The sequence below is a fragment of the Drosophila novamexicana genome, unplaced genomic scaffold (genome assembly GCF_003285875.2).
Source record: "Drosophila novamexicana strain 15010-1031.04,08,12 unplaced genomic scaffold, DnovRS2.1 tig00000434-arrow-pilon, whole genome shotgun sequence".
NCBI classification, from domain to species: domain Eukaryota; kingdom Metazoa; phylum Arthropoda; class Insecta; order Diptera; family Drosophilidae; genus Drosophila; species Drosophila novamexicana.
Genome location: NW_020824802.1, coordinates 2366291 through 2389193, shown reverse-complemented (window position 1 = coordinate 2389193; position 22903 = coordinate 2366291). Strand labels below are relative to the sequence as shown.

The following is a 22903-nucleotide window of genomic DNA, read 5'->3' as shown; positions in this document are numbered from 1 at the left end:
TATGAACGCAAGGATCTCAGAACCTATAAGAGCTAGGGACTTGACTTTTAGCTGTAGGTCCTCATAGTGCCCGCGCAGAATGGTTTTGTTTCCGATATTCGATAAATTGTCCCGTTTCCAACTAATCGCTAAAAATCGATATCGAAATCCTGGTTTTTCAGTTATTTTGGTAAATAATACGAGGTAGACACACCAAACTTGACATGTAGCTTCTAAAATAGTATATATATATTAAGTATCTTACATTTTATAGCTATCACCACCTCCTCGCTACTTACTCATAGATATAAATCAAGCAAGTAGTAGGGTTCAGCGTATCCCCTCTTACTTGTTATACCATTGCAGAGGGTATTATAATTTTGTCGTGAAATATGTAACGAATAGAAGGAGACATCTCCGACCCCATAAAGTATATATATTCTTGATCAGCATCAACAGCCGAGTCGATAGAGCCATGTCCGCCTGTCCGTCTGTCAGTTTCTATGCGAACTAGTCTCTCAGTTAAAGCTATCTTTATGAAATTTTTGCAGAAGTCCCTCTTTCTGTTGCACGCAGCACATATGTGAAAATCAGCTGGATCGGACCACCACTGCCATAGGAACGATCGGTCGAAAATTAAGTTTTTGTATGAAAAAACATTTTGTTTCTCAAGATATCTTGACCAAACTCGGCATTTATTAGTTTTACTATGCTCCTCATATATATGCAAAATATTATTAAGATCGGACCACTATATCATATAGCTGCCATAGGAACGCTCGGTCGAAAATTAAGTTTTTGTATGAAAAACATTTTGGTTTTTCAAGAGAGATAGATATATCCAAACTCAGCATTTATTTGTTTTACTATGCTCCTCGAATATATGCAAAATACTATAAAGATCGGAACACTATATCATAAAGCTGCCATAGGAACGATCGGTCGAAAATTAAGTTTTTGTATGAAAGATATCTTGACCAAACTCAGCATTTATTAGTTTTACTATGCTCCTCATATATATGCAAAATATTATTAAGATCGGACCACTATATCATATAGCTGCCAGAGGAACGCTCAGTCGAAAACTAGGTTTTTGATTAAAAACCTTTTTTGTTTATCAAGATATCTTGACCAAACTCGGTATTAACTATTTTTCCTGTGCTTCTTAGATACGGGCAAAGCACTATAAGCATTAAGAAAAGGTTGGGTCTGCAAGTGTATTAGATCTTCGGCGTGATAGCCGAAGATAGCCTTTCTTTCTCGTTTTCATTTATTTTACTTTCAAGCTTAGAGTACATATCTCTAATAACTATGCTTGTGTAAATACACATTATATTTATGATTTAATAAAATAAACATGAATACATTTTTATAAAAAATCCTTGTTTTTCACTAAATTGAATAGGTTTTATAGATAAGGAACCAATAACATATTTTTGAATACGATCAATGTATTTTTTTACACGGTTGTTTCTGGAACCAATCTACTGTGTAAAAAGAGAATAGGGTGTACATGTTTTTTAAAACTTGATAAACTGGTATTTAACTGTAAATTGATAAGATACCAGGGGAAATTGTGTATATGGATACGCAAAAGCTTTATGTATATATAAGTAAGGACGAAATTTGAATAATTTTTGACTTCAATAAACATAGTTCTGTCTTCTTTGCCATCTCAAAGGCAATTTTGTATTTCTTATTTATTAAATAAATCAAACTTTTATCATTTCCAGCATACGCGATTTCAATAATTAAAATGTTTTAACTTAAAAGTTAAATGTGATCTTGAAATAATGACCTGAGCTTTAAAATGAAAAAACGAAAAAAGTATGCAAATACATGTGACCATGTGTACATTTGTACTCGTATATACACAAAGGTCATATTTTCTGATGTTTCCATCAGTCCGCAACAGCGCATGCGCCAGTTTAACAGTATTTTCACAAAATTTGTCTGATGAACGGGAAATTTATTTGCGCAGCTTAAAGGCTGTTAAAAGTATTATTAAAAGGTTTCTGTAGCAGTATAAAATTACCTCCCATCTATATAATTACATCAACTGTTAACTATAAATGTCTTATCTGTTAATAGAAAAGTTAATCATCGCAATATTAAAGCAACAAATTTGAGTATTTAAATTCAGCAAAAGTCTATACGTATAAATAATAACAGAAAAGTAAATGTGATTTTTCATTTAATCAAAGTGTAATCCCTGTAATCCATTATTCATATATAAATTAAATATTTCAAATATTATAATATTTTATTATTGTTTTTATTAGGTACATTTAATTGTACTTTGAAGTGCTGTGCCAAGTGATGTGCACGTACTTACCGGTATAATAAGTGTTCCAAATTCATATTTTTGACTTAAATATGAAAGCAATATTATTTGATCACAACTATAATATTTTACTGGTCGAATAACAAAGTACGGTACTACATTTTGTCAAGCACTAATTCATGTATTCAGAATTTTAATAGGATAAAGTTGTAAGTAACTACTTCAAAAATAAACACATGCCATTTTTACCATTTCGGAGGGCAAAGCAGCACCAAGACATGCAACCGTCACCGCTATGTCAGATATTTTCATGTCTTTAACTTCGGTCAAATAAGTGCGAGCTAAAAAGACAAAAGCATACCGAAGTGGAATGGACAATTCATGAAACCTTACCTGCTAGAGTTATGTATTGGCTATTAAATAGAAAAACGCAGAGTGTACACAAAGTATATATCAAAAGTGAAAACGTGCGCCTGCTCCTCTGCTTTTCATTATTATACCCTGAACCCATTAAAAATGGGTAAAAGGGTATAATGTATTTGTGCTAAATGTAAATGTATGTAGCATGCAGAAGGAAGCATCTCCGACCCCATAAAGTATATATATTCTTCGTCAGCATCAATAGCCGAGTCGATCTAGTCATGTCCGTCTGTCTGTCCGTCCGTCTGTCCGTCCGGATGTATGAACGCAAAGATATCAACACCTATAAGAGCTTGAGATTTGAAATTTTAAATGTAGGTCCTCCTAGTGCCTGCGCAGATCAATTTTGTTTCCGATAATCGATAACTTACTCCGTTTCCAAGCAATCGATAAAAATCGATATCAACATCATGTTTTTTTGAGCAAATTTGGTAAATAATAGGAGCTAGAGTCACCAAACTTGATATGTTGCTTCTAGAATATTATATATATATCAAGTATCTTTCGTTATATACCTATCGCCACCTCCCCGCTACCACCACAGAGCTATAAATCAATTTAAGCCAAAATTTTATTGCAATTGACTTTTTTGAGAGTACACAAATATTCTATGGTGCAATAAGATATACTGTAGAACATTTCATTAAGATCGGTTAAGAAAAAACCAAAGTTATATGCAGCTGCGCATTTGGATGGGGCAGCTAGCGAAAACTGCAAGAATTTCTGTGTAATGTACACACACACATTCATGCGCGTCTGCTTCGCATTCTATCAACTGCATTGTAATTGCGATTGTATTCTATGCTGCTATTTTAATTCGTTTTTCTTCTCAATAATACTTAATTATTGGTGTGGCTGTTGAGTAGAGACATAGCAAGGGGTTGAGCCCTACCGTAGAAACTGTTTTTTTTTTTGTGGCTGGTGTGGCTGTTGAATAGAGTCGTCAGCAAGTAATGCGGTCAGTTGCGAGTTCGAACCCTGCCAAGGGAACTTCTTTTTTTTTTAATTTATTTGTTGTTGGAATAAAAGGGTTCAGAGTATTTCCTAGTCGGGAGTTCTCGACTAGAACCTTTTACTTGCTTGGTGTTGCCTTTAGTACAGTAATTCGATTTCAAATTCTACAAGTGTTCATTATATTCAATTGAACTTCGTTCTTAGTTATTTAATTTAATAAAGTAGTGAGTAATTATGGTAAGTTTCGATCAAAAATGATAAAACAATTTAATATTCCTAGTAACCTGGACCACATATAAAAACAACATCCCGGAAGTCAACTAGAAGGATAAACGCGTGGCCAAATCGGCTGCGGCCTAAAACGTGATTAGTTTTTGAAATTGTCCAAGTTTAAATAAAAAAAAGATAAAAGAATTTAGAAAACTTGTGTAATGTTTTAAAATTAATTTTTATCTTACGATTTCTTTCTTTTTTAAAATTATAATCATTATTTAATTCTAATTAGTTAAATTTTTAATTCTTATTAATTAAGTCTTAAATTTTTATTCAAACTTAGAAGCACTGGGTTGTAACCGAGCTATACTAGGCACTTCTCGAATAATGAATTTTCGCACATTGTGTCTTTACTTTAACAAAGTTATTAAACAATCGTAGAGGGCCGATAGGGCCGATTAGCAGCGAAGCTTTTAAAATTTTCCATTCCACCCATTTAGGTAAGTTTACATTATGAAGAAAGTCTTACTTTTAGACCGCCGGTTTCATGTCATGCTTCTGATTTGCCCTCTGACCACTAACAGATAACCTAAAAACGTATTTCAACATTTCCAAACGTCGGTGTAGTGAATGTGCAATCTAAAATATATATATTTAAATTAAAAAAAATATAAGAAAACAATGGAAAAACCTTTCCAGTGCATATTATTCTTTTGTTTCATAAAATCGATTGTTGGAATGAAAGAAGGTAAGTTAACGCATATATTTACATTTCAAATATTCTTAGATTTATAATATAATGCTGATTTTGTCGACCTTACCATTTAATTAATCATAATTTACCTAGCACGAGGTCTGGCATATAAACAACAAAAATTAAAAACAATTTTGTTTTATTTTATATTTTTATACCCTGAACCCATCGTGTAACATGTAAAAGTGTACATAACAGGTAGAAGGAAGCTTCTCCGGTCCCATAAAGTATATATATTCTTGATCAGCATCAATAGCCGAGTAGATCTTGCCATGTCTGTTTGTCCATCCGTCTGTCCGTATGTATGAACGCAAGGATCTCAGAACCTATAAGAGCTAGGGACTTGACTTTTAGCTGTAGGTCCTCATAGTGCCCGCGCAGAATGGTTTTGTTTCCGATATTCGATAAATTGTCCCGTTTCCAACTAATCGCTAAAAATCGATATCGAAATCCTGGTTTTTCAGTTATTTTGGTAAATAATACGAGGTAGACACACCAAACTTGATATGTAGCTTCTAAAATAGTATATATATATTAAGTATCTTACATTTTATAGCTATCACCACCTCCTCGCTACTTACTCATAGATATAAATCAAGCAAGTAGTAGGGTTCAGCGTATCCCCTAATTGGGAGCTCCCGACGAGAGCCTCCGTTAATAATGTTTTAATTACATTCTGTGGGAAGTTAGTTTTGGTCCAGAGGCTTATAGCACTTAATTTAGAGTAAATTGTCAAGACTGCTTACTATAGAGTCAAAAAATTTAAATTTCCCGAATTTTTCAGGTCAGTTCTTTCAGAATTTGATGTACTTTTGTCCGTTACGACAAATAGGGTCATCTTTATATTTCGTCAAAAATCTTGGTTTTATTGTCAATTTATCAGTAATGAATGTTTGTTTGGCTGGCTTTAGGTGCAGACCTCAATTATAAAATGGAAAGTTCGCCAAATACAACATTATCAGTAATTTTGTCCAAAAGTTCTTCCATTATTATATATGTGATGCCGGTGATCCCATCGGTATTCCATTCAATTGTATAAATATTTTGTCATTGTATTTAAAGTAGAACTGAACTCTAAACTAGTCGTTGGCTTGTCGAAGAATTTTGAAAACAAACACGAATTTATTGTTTTAAATTCTTGCGTCCTGCGTTTTGTGCACACACATATGTAAACATTTACTTCGGCGATATTGTATCATTGATACAATAGCAAGCTTTTCCGACCCCATAAAGTATATATATTCTTGATCAGCATAAATAGCCGAGTCGATCTAGCCATGTCCGTTTGTCCGTCCGTCCGTATGTATGAACGCAAGGACCTCAGAACCTATAAGAGCTAGATACTTGACATTTTAGATGTAGATGCTCCTAGTTCCCGCGCAGTTTGTTTCCGATAATCAATAACTTACTCCGTTTCCAAGCAACCGATCAAAATCTTTATCGATATCCTGTTTTTTGGGCAATTTTGGTAAATAATAAGAGCTAGAGTCACCAAACTTGACATATAGCTTCTAAAATAAAATATATATATGCATTTGATGTTGGAAGAAGAGGGTTCAGGGTATCCCCTAGTCGGAAGCTCCCGACTAGAACCTCTTACTTGTTTTGTAATTTTATTTTAGTTCCTTTTTTTATCATAAGTACTTAATTGTTGGTGTGGCTGTTGAGTAGAGGCATAGCAAATGGTGCGGTCTGTCGCGAGTTCGACCCCTGCCAAGGGAACTTTTTTTTTATTAATTTATTTGGTGTTGGAATAAGAGGGTTCAGGGTATCCCCTAGTCGGGAGCTCCCGACTAGAACTTCTTACTTGTTTAAATTTATTTTGAATACTACTAAAGCCAACGAGCGCGTAGCGCGACCTGCATTTGGTGATGGAAGAAGAGGGTTTAGGCTATCCCCTAGTCGGGAGCTCCCGACGAGAGCCTCCGACTTGTTAATAATGTTTAAATTACATTCTGTGGGAAGTTAGTTTTGGTCCAGAGGCTTATTGCACTTAATTGTGAGTAAATTGTCAAGACTGCTTACTATAGAGTTTAAAAATTTAAATTTCCCGAATTTTTCAGGTCAGTTCTTTCAGAATTTGATATACTTTTGTCCGTTACGACAAATAGGGTCATCTTTATATTTCGTCAAAAGTCTTGGTTTTATTGTCAATTTATCAGTAATGAATGTTTGTTTGGCTGGCTTTAGGTCCGGACCTCAATTATAAAATGGAAAGTTTAATTTTTTCCAACAGTTCTTCCATTATCATTTATGCGATTACTGAGGAGACCGGTGATCCCATCGGTATTCCATTCAATAGTATAAATATTTTATTTTTGTATTTAAAGTACCGGTTTTTTTAAGTGACACAACTTTCTGAAAGAACTGAACTCTAAACTAGTCGTCCCCTTGTCGAAGAATTTTGAAAAAAACATAAATTTATTGTTTTATATTATTGCGTCCTGCGTTTTGTGCACACACATATGTAAACATTTACTTTGGCGATATTGTATTAATGAGAGCTCTGGGATTATGTCTTCTCGTTTGTTTATTTGAATGAATAAGAACAAATTGATTGTGCAAAACTAATTGTTGGTACACTGGTACCAACAAAATAGTAAAATAAGGAAAAACAGATGTCTGCCTTCAAGAAACCTAACATTTATTATCGTTGCATAAATTCGACTAATATCCTAATTCCACTATGCTTAAAAAGTGTTACATTTTCAAACATCACAGTTTGGTGCTCCATTGGCAAAAGTCGGTTGTCGGTAACATATGAGTGGCAAAACTACCGCTTCTTTAAACAAGCGTCGTTTACCTAAGCATCGCAAAATATCCCTTTCAAAACTGAAATAATACGGCCCTGAAGTAGGGTCTCCATGTAATGGACTCTTTGCGGGATTTGGTTAACATTAAATGTAAAGAACTGTGGGATTAGTACAATTAGAAATTATAACTTAAATAACCGTTTGCTTATGGTAATGATATTTTCAAATTTTTAATAACATCGAAACGAAATTCGATAAATCATCGCAAAAAACACGAATTGTTCGTGGCGAATACACACAATTTTTGAAAATGTCACATTTTTGAAATGTGGACAGTGAAATAATCTATAAAAAGTTTTTTATATTAAGACAAATAAATCTGCACATGAAACAAGTTTAAGTTTTAATTTTAAAAAAATCAGATTCTTCTCATATGGCTGGCTGGACGAAGAATAAATAGATGCATATGCCTTTTGCTACCACAGGTACAGAAGGGTCTAACAAAAAACTGACGGGTTTTGTTTTTTTTTTTTGCACACCTGTGCTGTAGGACGAGATGCACACAATTGCACAAATCAATAAGTCCGAGTGAGCCGCACTCTTCGCATGCATCATTCACATAGAGACATACATATATGTGCAGATATATGTATGTCTCTAGGCTGTAACGAACTCAAAACAAACATGCATGTGAATTTTTTATAGTTATGTATAGAATTACATAGTTTCTTTATTATAATTTAACTTTGACAATTACGTTGATTATTATAATATAATTTATTATTATTATGATTAAGTTATTGTATTATGGGATTCCTTTAGTTAACAATTAAAACTTTAAGACTATTTATGATGGCCAACGAGTTCTTTCGGAATCTTCCAAGCAGCCTGCCTTTTCTTTTTAAATTAAATCTTCTTTTGTTTGCGATAGTTGCACGCGCATGTTCATGCGCCATACTTTGTTCGTCTTCTAACTCATCAAATAAACTATCATTAACTAGTTTATTTAACACCTTGGTAAATTATGATAAATTACTTGCTGAACTCTTCCCAATTCCTTATACCAACTGCTAGGATTCTCATAACATAACTTTGAAAGCATTGGCACGACTGTCTTATGCATTCGTTTGACTTGACCATTTCCGCGCTTTATTGTGGTGGTTATTAGCAGTTGTGCTATGCCATAAAAGATGTGAGGCAATTGCAGTTATCAGAAATGATCAGATTCGCGCCTGATTTCCAAACAGAAGCGATTGCCTTTCTAAGTAATTTAATACTTTATTAACGCCGGTGCACCCGTCTACCACCACTAGAATGTGGTTATAAAGTTTGCTGGTTACGTGATCGATATGATAAGGCACAATTGTCTGTATCCCTTATCTATTGGGGTCAGAAATCCTTCCCTTTTCCCAGTTTTAGCACTCATAGCACTCATCCTACGCAACTATCTATGACTATTATTTCCGGAATAAAATAACTTTTCTCCACGAGATCCTGAGTCTTCTTGGCAGAAAAATTACCTTGCTTGTGTGCAATAGAATGAACTCCATATCCACTTGACACCGCACAACAATAAACTCACGATTGGATCTGTATACAAGATTTTGATTTTTAATTTAGAAATATTTTCACAGACCAAGAAACAAAAAAAAGTACATATTGAAATAAATTAACATATGGTTTTTATCAGCGCAGCATGGTAATTTGTGAATAACATTATTTTTGTTCATCAATAGAACTTTTGCTTTTAAAGTGCTGAAAAATGTTCGAAAAGTATCGTAGGCTACTTATATTTCTTATTTGTTTTATCAGTCTGAGTTTGAGAGGGGGTCTGTTAATCGTGGTACATATATATGTTAGAGATTTGTCTATTTTGGTAGGTTCTGATTGATGTATTTTTAAACCCCGAATCCATAAAAAATATGTTATATGAGTATAATGTATTTGTGCTAATGTATGAAACAGACAGAAATATTTTCATCAAAAATTTTGTTCACTATCCCTCCGCATTCCTAAAACACGGTTCAACGCGTCAACGTGCCCCATTTTGGAACCTGAACAACGCTTAATTTGATAGTCGAAGTCTTGCAATTAGATTGGCCAACTAGCTACACGCAAAGGAACTTAATTTTTCTTTATTGCCATTGTAAACGCATTGCAGTCAGTCCTGTGGTATCGGAAAATTAGCACAAAAATTAAGCCTTTTCCTTGTTCGGAGTTATAGTGCCCTTTTGCACTATACACCCTAAGAGGCTAACTTTCCCTTGCAACAGTTGACACTTCGACTACATCGTCTGTTAGAAATATTTTTATCTCAATTGAAGAGCTAGGATAAGAATGTACTTACAATGTACTACAACTTTGAGATATAATGCAGTCCAGTAATTTAATATATTTATTCAAAAAATTATAAAGGTTCTGTCAAGAATTTCTTCAAAACTTATGCCCTCATCTGGCACAACACGAAACTCGACTTTCATCTGAATATTGTCAATCTTGACGACTATTATAAAGTTTCCAAATATCAGAATTTTGCTGGCTTCTATACCCGTCTGATATCTAACTTTCGATAGACACGATAGACACTACGCATGAGACACTTATCCTTTGCAAATCGCTGCACAAACTAACCCAGAAGAAGTGAAACTGCGGAATGGCTTTTTATACTCTTGTAGAGGATATTATAATTTTGTCGTGAAATGTGTAACGCATAGAAGGAGACATCTCCGACCACATAAAGTATATACATATATTCTTGATCAGCATCAACAGCCGAGTCGATATAGTTATGTCCGATATAGTTATATCTTGACCAAACCTGTCATTTATTAGTTTTACTATGCTCCTTATAAATATGCAGAATCATATTAAGATCGGACCACTATATCATATAGCTGCCATAGAATCGATCGGTCGAAAATTATGTTTTTGTAAGAAAAAACATTTTGTTTTTTAAGATATCTTGACCAAACTCGGCATTTATTAGTTTTACTTTACTCCTCATATATATGCAAAATCCTATTAAGATCGGACCACTATATCATATAGCTGCCATAGGAATGATCGGTCGAAAATCAAGTTTTTGTATGAAAAAACATTTTGTTTTCAAGATATCTTGACCAAACTCAGCATTTATTAGTTTTACTTTACTCCGCATATATATGCAAAATCCTATTAAGATCGGACCACTATATCATATAGCTGCCATAGGAACGATGGGTCGAAAATTAAGTTGTATGAAAAAAACATTTTGCTTATCAAGATATCTTGAACAAACTCGGCATTTATTAGTTTTACTTTACTCCGTATATATATCCAAAATCCTATTAAGATCGGACCACTATATCAGGAAGGAATTGGATTTTTTAAGTGTCCGCATCCCAATATCGGATTTACATTGCCAAGGGAATAGCCGCAAAGAGTCCGCACTTCATGTGCGCATAAACGTGCTTGGTTGGAATTGTTAATTAAATGCTCATGCATTAATTTTTTTTGAACATCTCTTTCGGTTTGCCAAAATGGAATTAGTATAAAAGTGACTGCTTTAGAAACTTCATTTCATTGGCGAGTCAATTGAAATAGAAAATTTGAAGATAACTTGATAACGTTAGAATGTTAAAGTGAAATCTAAGTGTCTTGAGACTTAGGCGACGAGTGTACGGTATATCACAAATTATTTGTTACTAGATAAACTAACTAAAATTGCTCAAAAGATATTACCATTATGCTAACGATGAGTCGAACGTCGCATCGATGGATTTATTTGTTTCAGTTTGTGGTCACATAAGCTAGCAAAAGAATTTGTAATATTAAATGATAATTGTAAATCGGTGAGCCTTCAGCACTACCTGATTTAGGAACCTCATGTAATTTTAATATACCGTCTCCAAAGCCCATTATTAGTTGCCAGTCAGCATGATTATCATAAGTTTATATAGTATATCTTGTAGCCATGATACAGTTTTGACTGGTCATTAGTGTTTTCTACATAAGTTTTCATTCTCCTATACATTATTTTGAAACATGTCCTATACGAAGCAAATAGGCAATAAAAAATATGGAAATCGAAGTTAATATGTTTAACTAAAAAACTTTCGTGGTTCGTCGCCAGTATCTTAAGAAACAAAAAAATTTGCAAAGTAGGCAATTAACCGACAAGAGTTCCGAATAAGGGGTGACCGTGATTTCTTCCGTGTTACCAAGGTAGAGTGGGTACAAACCGTAATCCTACAACCAAATCAAATTTCTAAGCCTTCCACGATCGTTACCGTTTCCAATTACAACATTGTTGGATTTATAGTTTTGTCTTTGTGAAAGTGCACTTATCATTGTGCTAGTGTGTAGCAAAGTAGGATGATGAAAGACCCATACTCCATCCGATGAGCTAAGTCTAAAGAAGAAGGCTAGAAGTGCACGACTTCTGATTCCGCTATGCACAAGTAGGCGAGATAAAATCTATCTTCTCAGTACGCATACACTACAGTAACTAGCCGGGGTGGTCTAGCCCGCAGTTTGCGCTTGTGGCCTTAGCCGCAGATGGTCTAATGCATCGGTGTCCATCACCACAGGTATTGCAAAGGGGTGTTTGGCGACAGAAGTTAGCTGTGTGACCAAATTGTGGGCATCACCGACACTGGATAATGTCTTGCTTTTTTCATGCTTCCTCAATATTAACTTGTCGTCCAATTAGGTTTTTTATTGTTCTTCTTGCCCTAATTGCTTTTGCATTTAGGGCTGACTGAAAGGGACTGCAACTTAATTTTAAGTTTCGGTCTCTTCAACTGGATCGTTAGTCAGCTTCGGGTTGATTCTTCAAGTTGTTTTTGCTGTTGTTAATAGCAGCAGTTGCGTTTGGAGTAGAGCCCATGATGCTGTTATCAGTGTTTGTTCCACTGCAGCGGAACGACTGCGCGCAGCACATTTCCACAGTTAGAGTTGTTATTTTGCATGCACCCCGTTATACGGTAAATGTAAAGTTATATGGAAACGAGCTTATTCGTTTATTCATTTAATTATTATTATTTTTTTTTTTTTTGGAAAAAAATTTAAGGTCTACATTGGACAAGCAGTAATATTATTATTTTTTTTTAACTCGTATTTTATTTGTAATCCGTCTAAGGACAATAAACAACTTGCTTAGCAAGTATATATGTAATAATACTTGAGAGGATGATTTGAGCTCTAGTGAGTAAAACAATTTATTTTTCATCAAAGTTTGTTTATTTAACCTTATTTATAAAGATATGTGGTAGATCTAGTACGTGAAATCTTTTTAAGCGTGTATCCTTACTATTGTCTACGAGATACAGAGCCAAGCCATTTTTGATTATATTTTCACAGCACATCTATTTCTTTAACTTTTGACGAAGGGCATTTTAAGGTGTTTATGTATAACATAGTTGCTCATATACCAAGGAACACCTGTAATAATTCTTAGGGTCATTAACTGGCATATTGGCAGGATTTCTAAGTTGGAGTTGCTTGCTGTTCCCCCAAGCTGCTCCCCACTTGCTCTCAAGACTTAGTTGCGAGCGACCGACCCATTGGTACCATACACCACCCTTCCACCTAAATCTCCCCGCACCTACGTTTGACATGTCAACAACCGAGAAACAATGTAGCGACAGCAACAGTCCGCTATAACAAAGATATCAGAAAAACATCAGCAACTATGTTGCACATCCGCCCAAAATCGGAGTCAGCGTTTTTACGATCGCAGCGTAGGTGTCTGGTTACTGGGGTTGCTTCTAAGAAACATATTCTCTAAGCTAAGTGGTCTCCACAAAAAATTCATTAAAGCATCCGATGAGAGATTGCAAAAGAGATAAGACGTCTATTTTATTTCGCTTATAACATGACCATACAATTCGAGGTTTGGAATTATCAACATCAACTATCACACTAGCTCCCGTCTGATAGCTAGAGCGATCCTATACATAGACCATAGACAGTACATTTTTCTATTTTCGGTTTTGAGCTCCATTTGTTTCGATTTTATATGGACCTTCCATGTGTGCCGTCGGTCCTTGTACATACAGTTCTAAGTATTTTACACGGTCACTAACTGGTATAGTTAGCCATTTAATGATACTATCGAGAAGTTTCCGTGCCTTAATGAAAATGTCACATGGAACGATTTCTTTCCATTGACCACTATTTTCCATTTAGCCAACCACTTTTCGATCAAGCAGAGCTCCTCCTGCAAGTACTGAAAAGCAACAGCTGGAGATTTGGCCCTCGCACACTTCCTTGTGGCACTTTATCGTTGATGGAGTATAGCTTGGATGAGCTATGCTGTGCATGGACATAAAATGTTTTGCTACTTTATTACGAGATAATATGGTGCTGGTTAGTTTTGAAAAATAAGCCAGAATGTCACACTTTACCAACGGTATGACGGTATGATAATGTACAATCTTTTGGTTTGAGCAACATAATCACCTAATCACAATTCCATGGTTAGGAAAGTCTTTTAAGTTTTATTTAAAAAATAGATTCACCTCATTATGGCTGACTGGACAGAAATTACAGAATTTATAACGAGACTACTCTTGAAGATATTTGCCTATATAGAGAAGCCCATAAATGCTGAATTTAATAAAAAATATCTAAAAAACAGAATATTTTGCCATTTAAGTACTAATTTTCTTTTGTCTCTTGAGGCTGTTTGTCTCATTTATAAAGCTTAGCTATTAAATATTGTTAAAAGTTTGCGTATACAATATGTATATAATTATTATTCTAAGTATTCCTTATAGATATAGACATAAAAATAACAAAAGTAAAAAAAAAAAACAAACAAAACTAAAATTCGGCATATATTACGCTGTCAATTAATTTTTTGCAAGAATTTCATTTTTATTGCTCTCATTTTATTACTATTACTGTATATGTAACTAAATCTAGGAAACTAAATCTATGGTGTTACTAATATTTGGTATCCATTTTTTTTTTATTTTTATTAAAATTTTGTTTTTTTCCAGATTTGGTATCCTGGTACTCTATGCTAGACTGACGTAATTACTTAGCTTAACGAAAATTGTGAATTTACAATTGGTTTAACAAATTAGACATATAAACATATATTTACAGGGACATTTTTAGGGCTATTTATTGCAGTTTGTGACCTATATATATCGATCGACTAGGTCAGTTGGTCTAGGTCTTCAGTCGCCTTCTTCTTCGCCTCCTTAGCAGGTTCCTTGCCAGGACGTTAGGATGGTTGTGGAGCTTTGTTGAGTAGCTCGCCGCTTGCCTCTTGACTACGTCGCCCACCATTGGTACCCTGAGGCCCTTTGCGATGTCGCGTGTGCGAATAAACCATTCGGCTCCAGTAATTTTGCGCAAGGTCTTGGCCTGAATGATGCGAATTTTGTTCAGGTGCGATTTGCAGCTCTACCATAGACTTGGAGACCATAACGCTACACAGGGGCAAGGATTACCTTGTAGATGAGTACTTTGTTTCGGAGCGAGAGTTTGTTGTTGGAGTTGGGGAGCCAGCCCATTCGTCGTATCTTGGATTTGATGCCGCTTGTTACTGTAGAGACGTGCTTACTGAATGTAAGTCGTCTGTCGAGAGTGACTCCTAGGTATATGTGTTGTCTTTACTACTCAAGAAGATCGCCATGAAGAAAAAGTCCGGGGCAAGATTCCTTGCGTAGAGTGTGAGTAACAGTGGCGCATTTTCCACGCTTCACTGCGATGTTCCATCTACAAGCCCAATTTTCAAATCCTTTGAGGTACTCCGGCAGGAGGTCAGCTGCCGCGTAGATTGGCCATTAGTACCCCTTACAGCCCGCAGACGACAAGACATAGACTGAATAAGGTTTTGCAGCTCATACATTTCAGGTATTTTTATTTATTCTTTTTGATGAGAGCGTTTTTGTTAGTTGGGCTCGTTTCCCCACGCGCTTCTTTAAGAAAGCCCACAAATTTTCAATTCTTTAAAGTCAGGACTGTGTACAGGGGTGTCAAAGAATTTGCTACAATTGTACAGAAGTCCTGCACAGAAACTATTTGTCGTTGTCCTGATAAAGTTTGTACCTGTGTTTATGGGGGCTTTGGGGGTCTACAAAACCATACTTTATTGCACCCCTTGACAATTCTTTTCTTAGAATCTCCACTTAAAACTTTTTCGACATCACATCATTGAAAATACGCAGCTCACCAACACCTTTCATTGATATGCAGCTCCTAATTACAGAAAGCTTGCCAAACTTTACTGTTGGTATTATGTTTTTTCTGTTCTAGAGCTGTATTAGGCGTTGCTGGGTCCGTCATGATAGTATAATATTATTTGTGTCTCGTCCCAAAAAATAACTTCATCCCAGTACTCCGCGGGCTTTTTAACATTGGCAATAGAAAAATTAAGCTGCTTTTGAATATTTACTGCAGACAGTAATGGCGTCTTTGTAGCTATTTTCGAGAAGTATTTAAGCATTTTTAAAAGTTTACGAACTGTCTCGTGGCCAATGCCAACTGTCTGGGGCTAGTTTGAGGATTATCGTTGATCTGCTTTAAATTTTTTGAATGATCGCATCTAGTGAGCTTCAGCCTCCGGAGTGCTTTAATTCCAACCACTTTAGTTTTTCGGCGCGTTTAATAATATTATAAAAGGCCCTTATCTTAATTTTTTCCCCTTGTGGTAATGGAAATAAACTAATTGAATTAGGTTTTCATCAACTCATTAGCCAGGTACTGCAAGAAGCACTAAATTGGACAAGATGTGTACTGTTCAAAACACAAATCAGCAAAATATTTGCCGAATTTTAATTTTGTCTTTTTTTTTACTTTTGTGTTTTGAAATTTGTTATTTTTGTACCTTATATCTATAAAGGATAATGTATATAATAATTATTTGCAAAAGAGAGTTAAGAATAAATAAGTTAAATCGCTAAATATAAGTTTAACAAGTAAGAGGCTCTAGTCGGAAGCTTCCGACTAGGGAATACCCTGAACCCTCTTCCACCAATACCAAATTCAGCTCGCGCTATGCGCTTATTTGCTACAGCAATAATAAAAATGAATTAAAGAAAAAAAAACTGTCAACAGTTAACTTAACTGGTAGGTCTCGAACTCGCAGCAAACCACACTATTTCCAAACGCTCTTAATGAGAAAGAAAACGGATTAAAATAGTAGCACAGAAAACAATACAATCGCAATCGATATGGTGTTGATAGAATTCAATAAATACGCGTATGAATGTGTGTGTGCACATGTATAAAGAAATTATTGCCATTTGCCGTAGCTATCTCAAACACGATGCTAGCCAAAACATGTTTTCTTTCTGTTTCTTAACCGATCTTGATGATATTTTCAGTACAGCTTATTGTGCTATCGAATATTCGTTTATTCTTAAAAAGATAATTGCTTTGAAATTATAGTTTAAGTCGATCGGTAATTTAAATGCATTTGATTTATTGCTACGTAGTGGCTTCTATCCATTTTCATCATCATCAGCCAGCGTAGATTGCAAGAATTTTTGTATACACGTACATACACAAAACAGCATTGCTGTTGGCGTATTTGGTAGGGACTTCTAGCGTCCAAAAGAAACAACTATATGGTGTATAATACGACTCCCTACGTTTTATTCTGTACGCTGTACGATGCAAAAAAAAAAAAATTGAACCTCAAAGAAAAAAGCGCAGCTGCGTCCGATCGACTTCTGAATGTAAAATCTTATTCTAACGTTGTGCGTCGAGTGTGTGAAGCGAGTGGTGCTTACAAAAAAATGCGAGACCCGGTAGGACTTAGTGATAACACATATGTTCACTTTGCCCTATGGCATTCCGGCGGCATTGGCGGCGAGGGCAATCGCAACTGGCCAGGAATGACTTCAGAACCGTCAAAGACAATGTCGTAGGGTCCAAAGTAATCAACTCCATATTATATAAACGATGGAGTAAAGGGCGAGAATCGTTTGATTGGCAGGTCGCACATCTCTGTCGGCTTAGGGTGGGCGCGTCGTATGCAGCACCCTGGACAAGCATTGGAAACTTCTCTCACCAAACCTCTTAAGTCGCAAACCCAGTATCGCTGAGCAGTTCATTTACGACGATTTCGTTGTGCAGGTGAAGATACTGCGGTGATAAAACTCAACCAGCAGATACGTCAATCGATGGCGTCTTTGCAGAATTACCGGATATTTTATGCAGGTTTCAACTTGTTCTATATTGGCTATCCGTCCCTTAATACGAAGAATGCCGGCTTCTGCGATCTGTTAAGTGGCATCCCGACTTTAAGCAGGTAATCTCACTATAAAACTCCTATTCTTGGCATATCTGAATAAAAATCACATCTACTTCTTTGCTTTGTTTAAGGAGCAGCGTCTTCTGCAGATCAGATAAGTCCAAGTTGTCTACAGTTCGCACTTTTTTTAGCGCATACTGGAGCGCATTTTTCTGGATTTACTATAAAGTGTGATTGGAACATATCGAAAGAGTGTCTTACTTCCGGACCTGCCATGAAAGATAACGGCAGACTCCATTGACGTAAAGATGTTTGCTTCCTTGACCCGTGTGCTCGTCCTTACTAGCGCTCGTGGTAGTCGTATGTATCAGCACATGGTGCGTTGACTCGCAACCATCTACGTGATATTTCTTTTTTGATTTACACTGTTGTACACTATTTCGTATAAAGCAGCAAAAGCAGCTTTTCCTTAACAAGTTCCCACCGCTGTTGTGTAACCAAGAATCTAAAGTCGTCGCAATCTGATAGACCATGGTTACCAGAGCACTTCGCACATGAAACCCTCTTCTGTTCTTGTTGATAATGTTGTTGCTGAGAGCCCTCAAAGCCCTCTACCGTATTGTGCGAGAAAGTTCGATATCCCCAAACTGCTACCATTATTTGAGATTCGACACCGGCCCCAGTCCAATTTCATATTGCTTGGAATCTTAGCAATAAGCTCGTTTAGCAGCGCGAGATGGCCGCCATTGTTGCGCAATAATTTTGGACAGCTAAGGCCTGTCGGTAAACAGTGTTGAAATTGTCCGATTTTATTGCTGGCTCTTCTCGTAGCTATGCCGTTACAAGCGGTCCAGGTCCACGGGTTAAATACCACTTGTCGACATATACCACTTTCTCGCACTTGCTTTGAGGTTATGGCAGCTGTATGTGATTAAGTATTCAAGTCTAACTCTTGAACCAGGAGTCTCTCTATTGGCAGCTCAGGCTGCAAGTTTGCTTCGCAGAAATCTCCGTCGTCGCCGAGAAAACCTTAGACAGTCTCTGCCGCTGAGAATATAAGAGAATGTTGGCACAGACGCTCGTGCCGGCGCGCGTACGATGGTACGATTCGCGTCTATACTATACAATGCGAAACGGTTCGATTCGCTATATTCTGAATGATATACGCTGAAATCGGTTTTATCTTTTTATTATTTAACAACCTGTATTTTACAATTTTATGAGACTTACATTCGTTCTCCACCATCACTTCTGTTTTCTTTCACTTCTGCTCAGCCTCGACGAAAAGGCAATTTGTGGAGCTGCGTGCGATCGACTCTTATCGAAAATTCGCTTGAAATTTACCAGCAAAATTTATGAAGGTGCAGGTGGTCATAAAATCAGTCACTTGACCTACATATGCAGGTACAGGTGCAGGTGCTTGCCAAAAATTGATCCGTTCGGCCCAACGGGCTGTTGCAGGTAATAAGAGGTCAACATTCATTCATCAATTCAAACCCGAAAAAGAAGGCGCGCGTAAAACGCGTGCCAATAATAAAGCTTTTTGCGCCCATGATCTGCACATTTTCACACATTTGTGTGAGTGTGCTTAGCTCCCGAAATACAGAAATCACAAAAACTTCTATTGTTGTAAAATTTGCATCGGGGACATGTAGGCAGGCAATCAACAGGCACACAAGCGCGCAAATTGTTTTATTCATATACAAAATATGCAAGTGTGCGTGAGTAGCGAGTCCAAAATATTTTAAATGCACACATGGCAACGCATAGGTACCCTTACCAACTTGGCAAACCCTTTCAACATTTCATATTACTCGACCATTTTTTTTTTTGCTTATGCGAACAAGTACACACACAGACAGTACAACGGTAAATACACAAATTGAAAGAGCACTGAGAGTAAGCCAAAGCGGTTTCCAGCAGTGCGAGGGAATAAAAAAAGCAGCGATGCCGTTTTATGAACCCAAACAAAAACGAAGGGAACTTTGGACCAGCCGCACAGAAAACGAGAGGCCCCATCTCCGTACTCTGACTGTCCAGTCTATAGCACTTAATTAGCAGATAAGATAAGACATGTTTTTTAGAGAGAACTATTTTATGCCCATTCAAATCTGTTTGCATGCTTCGATAGCCAACGATACCCAGCACTATCATTATATTGTTGACAATGTTAATCAGCTATCACAGATTGGTAGCACACGTCGTCATAAATGGCGGAGAATAAAGGCCTTACGCATGACCAAGACCCTGTGGAAACTAGTAGGTGGAGGTGATGACTCCAGCCTCTCAGATGATGCTCATTTGACCGCCTGACAAAAGACAAAACGTGACGTCATTTTCACTTTCACTGTTTGATCATCCGTAATTGGGCGCTAAACTTCTTTATTTCCTGATTATTCCATATAAAAGGCTTAGGTCGTAAATATACCGTCTTTCTTCAAGGTATATTAATAGCTGAGGTACTTAAGGAGCCAAATAGAAAATCATTCTCAGGCCAAGCAAGACGACGCAGCATCCGCACCCAACTAGAATGGAGATATCCGTCCAGCCAACGGCCAATTTCCTAATAAACGACATCTACTCTTTTACCAACACCTAAAGCAGCTCGAGCTACGCGCTCGTTTGGTTTAGCAGAAAACAATACAATCCCAATTGCGATTGTCACGGGGCGACGTGAACATAGCAACCGAAAAAATCGAATTAAAATATCAGCACATACACACAGCACAAAAAACATAACAATCCCAATTGTTACGTTAATTGTAATGTTTTTTTAGCAACTGTTTTGAAACTATAGCCAAGAATTAATTGCGTTTACTAAAGAAATTTTATTAGTTTAAAGTTATTTCGCTGTGGCTCTTTGTTGCCAACCTTATTTATACCGAACAGCTTCTTCACTTAACTAAGTGTACGACCTCTTTTTATGTTTGCTTGAATGTTTGCTTATGCTAATGCGGTGCGACCTCTGCAGAATTCAACACACTCCGCAACAGAACACAAGTTGCTAACGGCTCTTCGAATGATTTAAGACGTGGTCCTCAGATCAGCTACACGATATCTCGATGAAGTATCCTTCATCCTTCCCATAGAAGGTAGATTTTCATTTTTGCGAAGCACCATGCCATTGACGCATAATGAAAGAATCAATGCACAAGTGAATGTCGAAAAATTGTTTTCTAATTTAAAGTTCTTTTGTGGTAATTCTTTAGGCCTTGGCTTGGTCAGTAAGAAAATTCTTTCTTTCAACGGACATTTTCACTAGAACTCTAGCGTACCAATGTGCTAGATATTGGACAACAAAAGTCCACTCTGCTAATTTCGAAATGCCCAATTCCATATAACCGATCAGCGGATAAGTTTTGTCATTCTATAATATCTTCGATGTTGTGGCAAGCCTGACGAGCGTTTACTAGCCAATATTGCTGTAGGAGCATGCTGAACGGAGCTTGGGCGTCAGCGTGGCAATTAATTTGATTCAAGAACTGCACATTTAATATGACAAATCGCAATCGTTTCACTATGATCAACGGGTAATTTGCTCTAAAGGGAAGCGGCGCTTTCAATAAGCGACCTCCAACAAGCAGCAATCTCAAACTTCACTTGCCATCCTCCTTCGTGGAGTAGTTTCAGGGGTGATATTCGGATCGGGGATAAATCAAAGTTTCTAGGAACAGACAAAAGACAATTTTTTAATTGGATCAATAAGCAACACCAAAAATTTGTGAGAGAACGATGGAAAAGCAGAATATGCACAAGCGATCACACTTAAAAGCAGTCGCAACAACGGACTGATACTGCGGTTGACAAATGAAATAATTAATATACTTACGCTGCACAATAGATAGTGTAATATTATCATTATTAGAATATTATACAAAAGTTCATTTAAGCACATCTGTTCTAATTAGGTTATTTCATGAGAATGATTTTTAAAGTTAAGGGCATATGCTTAGCCTGTGGATACATATGTATATGTACTTATGCTGTTATAGGTTAACAGCTACAAAGAAAGAGAGAGCGGGTGTACTCATACATATGGGCGCTTCTCGCAACGCCGTCCAAAGACAATTTCGTAGGGTCCAAAGTAATCAACTCCGTATTATATAAACGATGGAGTAAAGGGCGAGAATCATTTGATTGGCAGTTCGCACATCTCTGTCGGCTTAGGGCGGGCGCGTCGTATGCAGCACCCTGGACAAGCATTGGAAACTTCTCTCACCAAACCTCGTAAGCCGCAAGCCCAGTATCGCTGAGATTTCGTTGTGCAGGTGAAGATACTGCGGTGAAAAAACTCAACCAGCAGATACGTCAATCGATGGCGTATTTGCAGAATTAACGGTAATTTTACGCTGACTTCAACTTCTTCTATATTGTCTATCCGTCCCTTAATACGTAGAATGCCCGAGTCATCTATATAAGGGGAGCAATTGAAAAGCAGGCTTCTGCAATCTGTTAAGCGGCATCCCGACTTTAAGCAGATAATCTCACTATAAAACTCCTATTCTTAGCATATCTGAATAAAAATGACATCTACTTCTTTGCTACGTTTAAGCAGCAGCGTCTTCTGCAGATCAGTTTGTCTGCCAATTGATTGGCCACTTGGATGTCTCGTGCCAAGCTAGCTCCATCTGGCACCCGTATGACTCTCTCACGCAATCCGCTTAAATGACCTATAAGAAAATGATTCGGGGAACATAAGTGAGCGGCTCAGAGTTGAGTAGTAGATTTCTTCGTCATTCAATGCAACTCGTAGCACCTCCTCTCGTAGCCCAGAGTGCGGAAGAATCTCCGACAAGATTGACTTGTAGAGCGCACCATTCGTTCCTACGATCCTCCCATGTGGGGTGATCCTGGCGGAATAAATATGAGCTCCAGTTCCGGGTACTGTCGTTCGATCAGCGCAGATGATATACGTTCAATATCATCTTTTAGTATTCTGCTAGCGACACTTAAATTTGTACCATTGTCCAACAGCATGCGGCGAGGGCAATCGCAACTGGCCAGGAATGACTTCGGAACCGTCAAAGACGATGTCGTAGGGTCCAAAGTAATCAACTCCATATTATATAAACGATGGAGTAAAGGGCGAGAATCGTTTGATTGGCAGGTCGCACATCTCTGTCGGCTAAGGGCGGGCGCGTCGTATGCAGCACCTAGCACAAGCATTGGAAACTTCTCTCACCAAACCTCGTAAGTCGCAAACCCAGTATCGCTGAGCAGTTCATTTACGACGATTTCGTTGTGCAGGTGAAGATACTGCGGTGATAAAACTCAACCAGCAGATACGTCAATCGATGGCGTCTTTGCAGAATTACCGGATATTTTATGCAGGTTTCAACTTGTTCTATATTGGC

The 22903-nt window shown here is 37.0% G+C and overlaps 1 protein-coding gene across 1 annotated transcript in view; it reads left to right on the top strand.

Annotated features, from left to right (window-relative positions):
- The first annotated feature begins 1943 nt into the window (after positions 1 to 1943).
- Positions 1944 to 22903, top strand: part of LOC115760380 (hemicentin-1) — a 697894-nt gene continuing 676934 nt past the window's right edge. The window contains exons 1-2 of the mRNA XM_030701676.1: positions 1944 to 1990; positions 4435 to 4598. Coding sequence (XP_030557536.1) covers positions 4532 to 4598 — 67 coding nt within the window. The 5' untranslated portion in view covers positions 1944 to 1990; positions 4435 to 4531. The remainder of the gene's footprint in view (positions 1991 to 4434; positions 4599 to 22903) is intronic.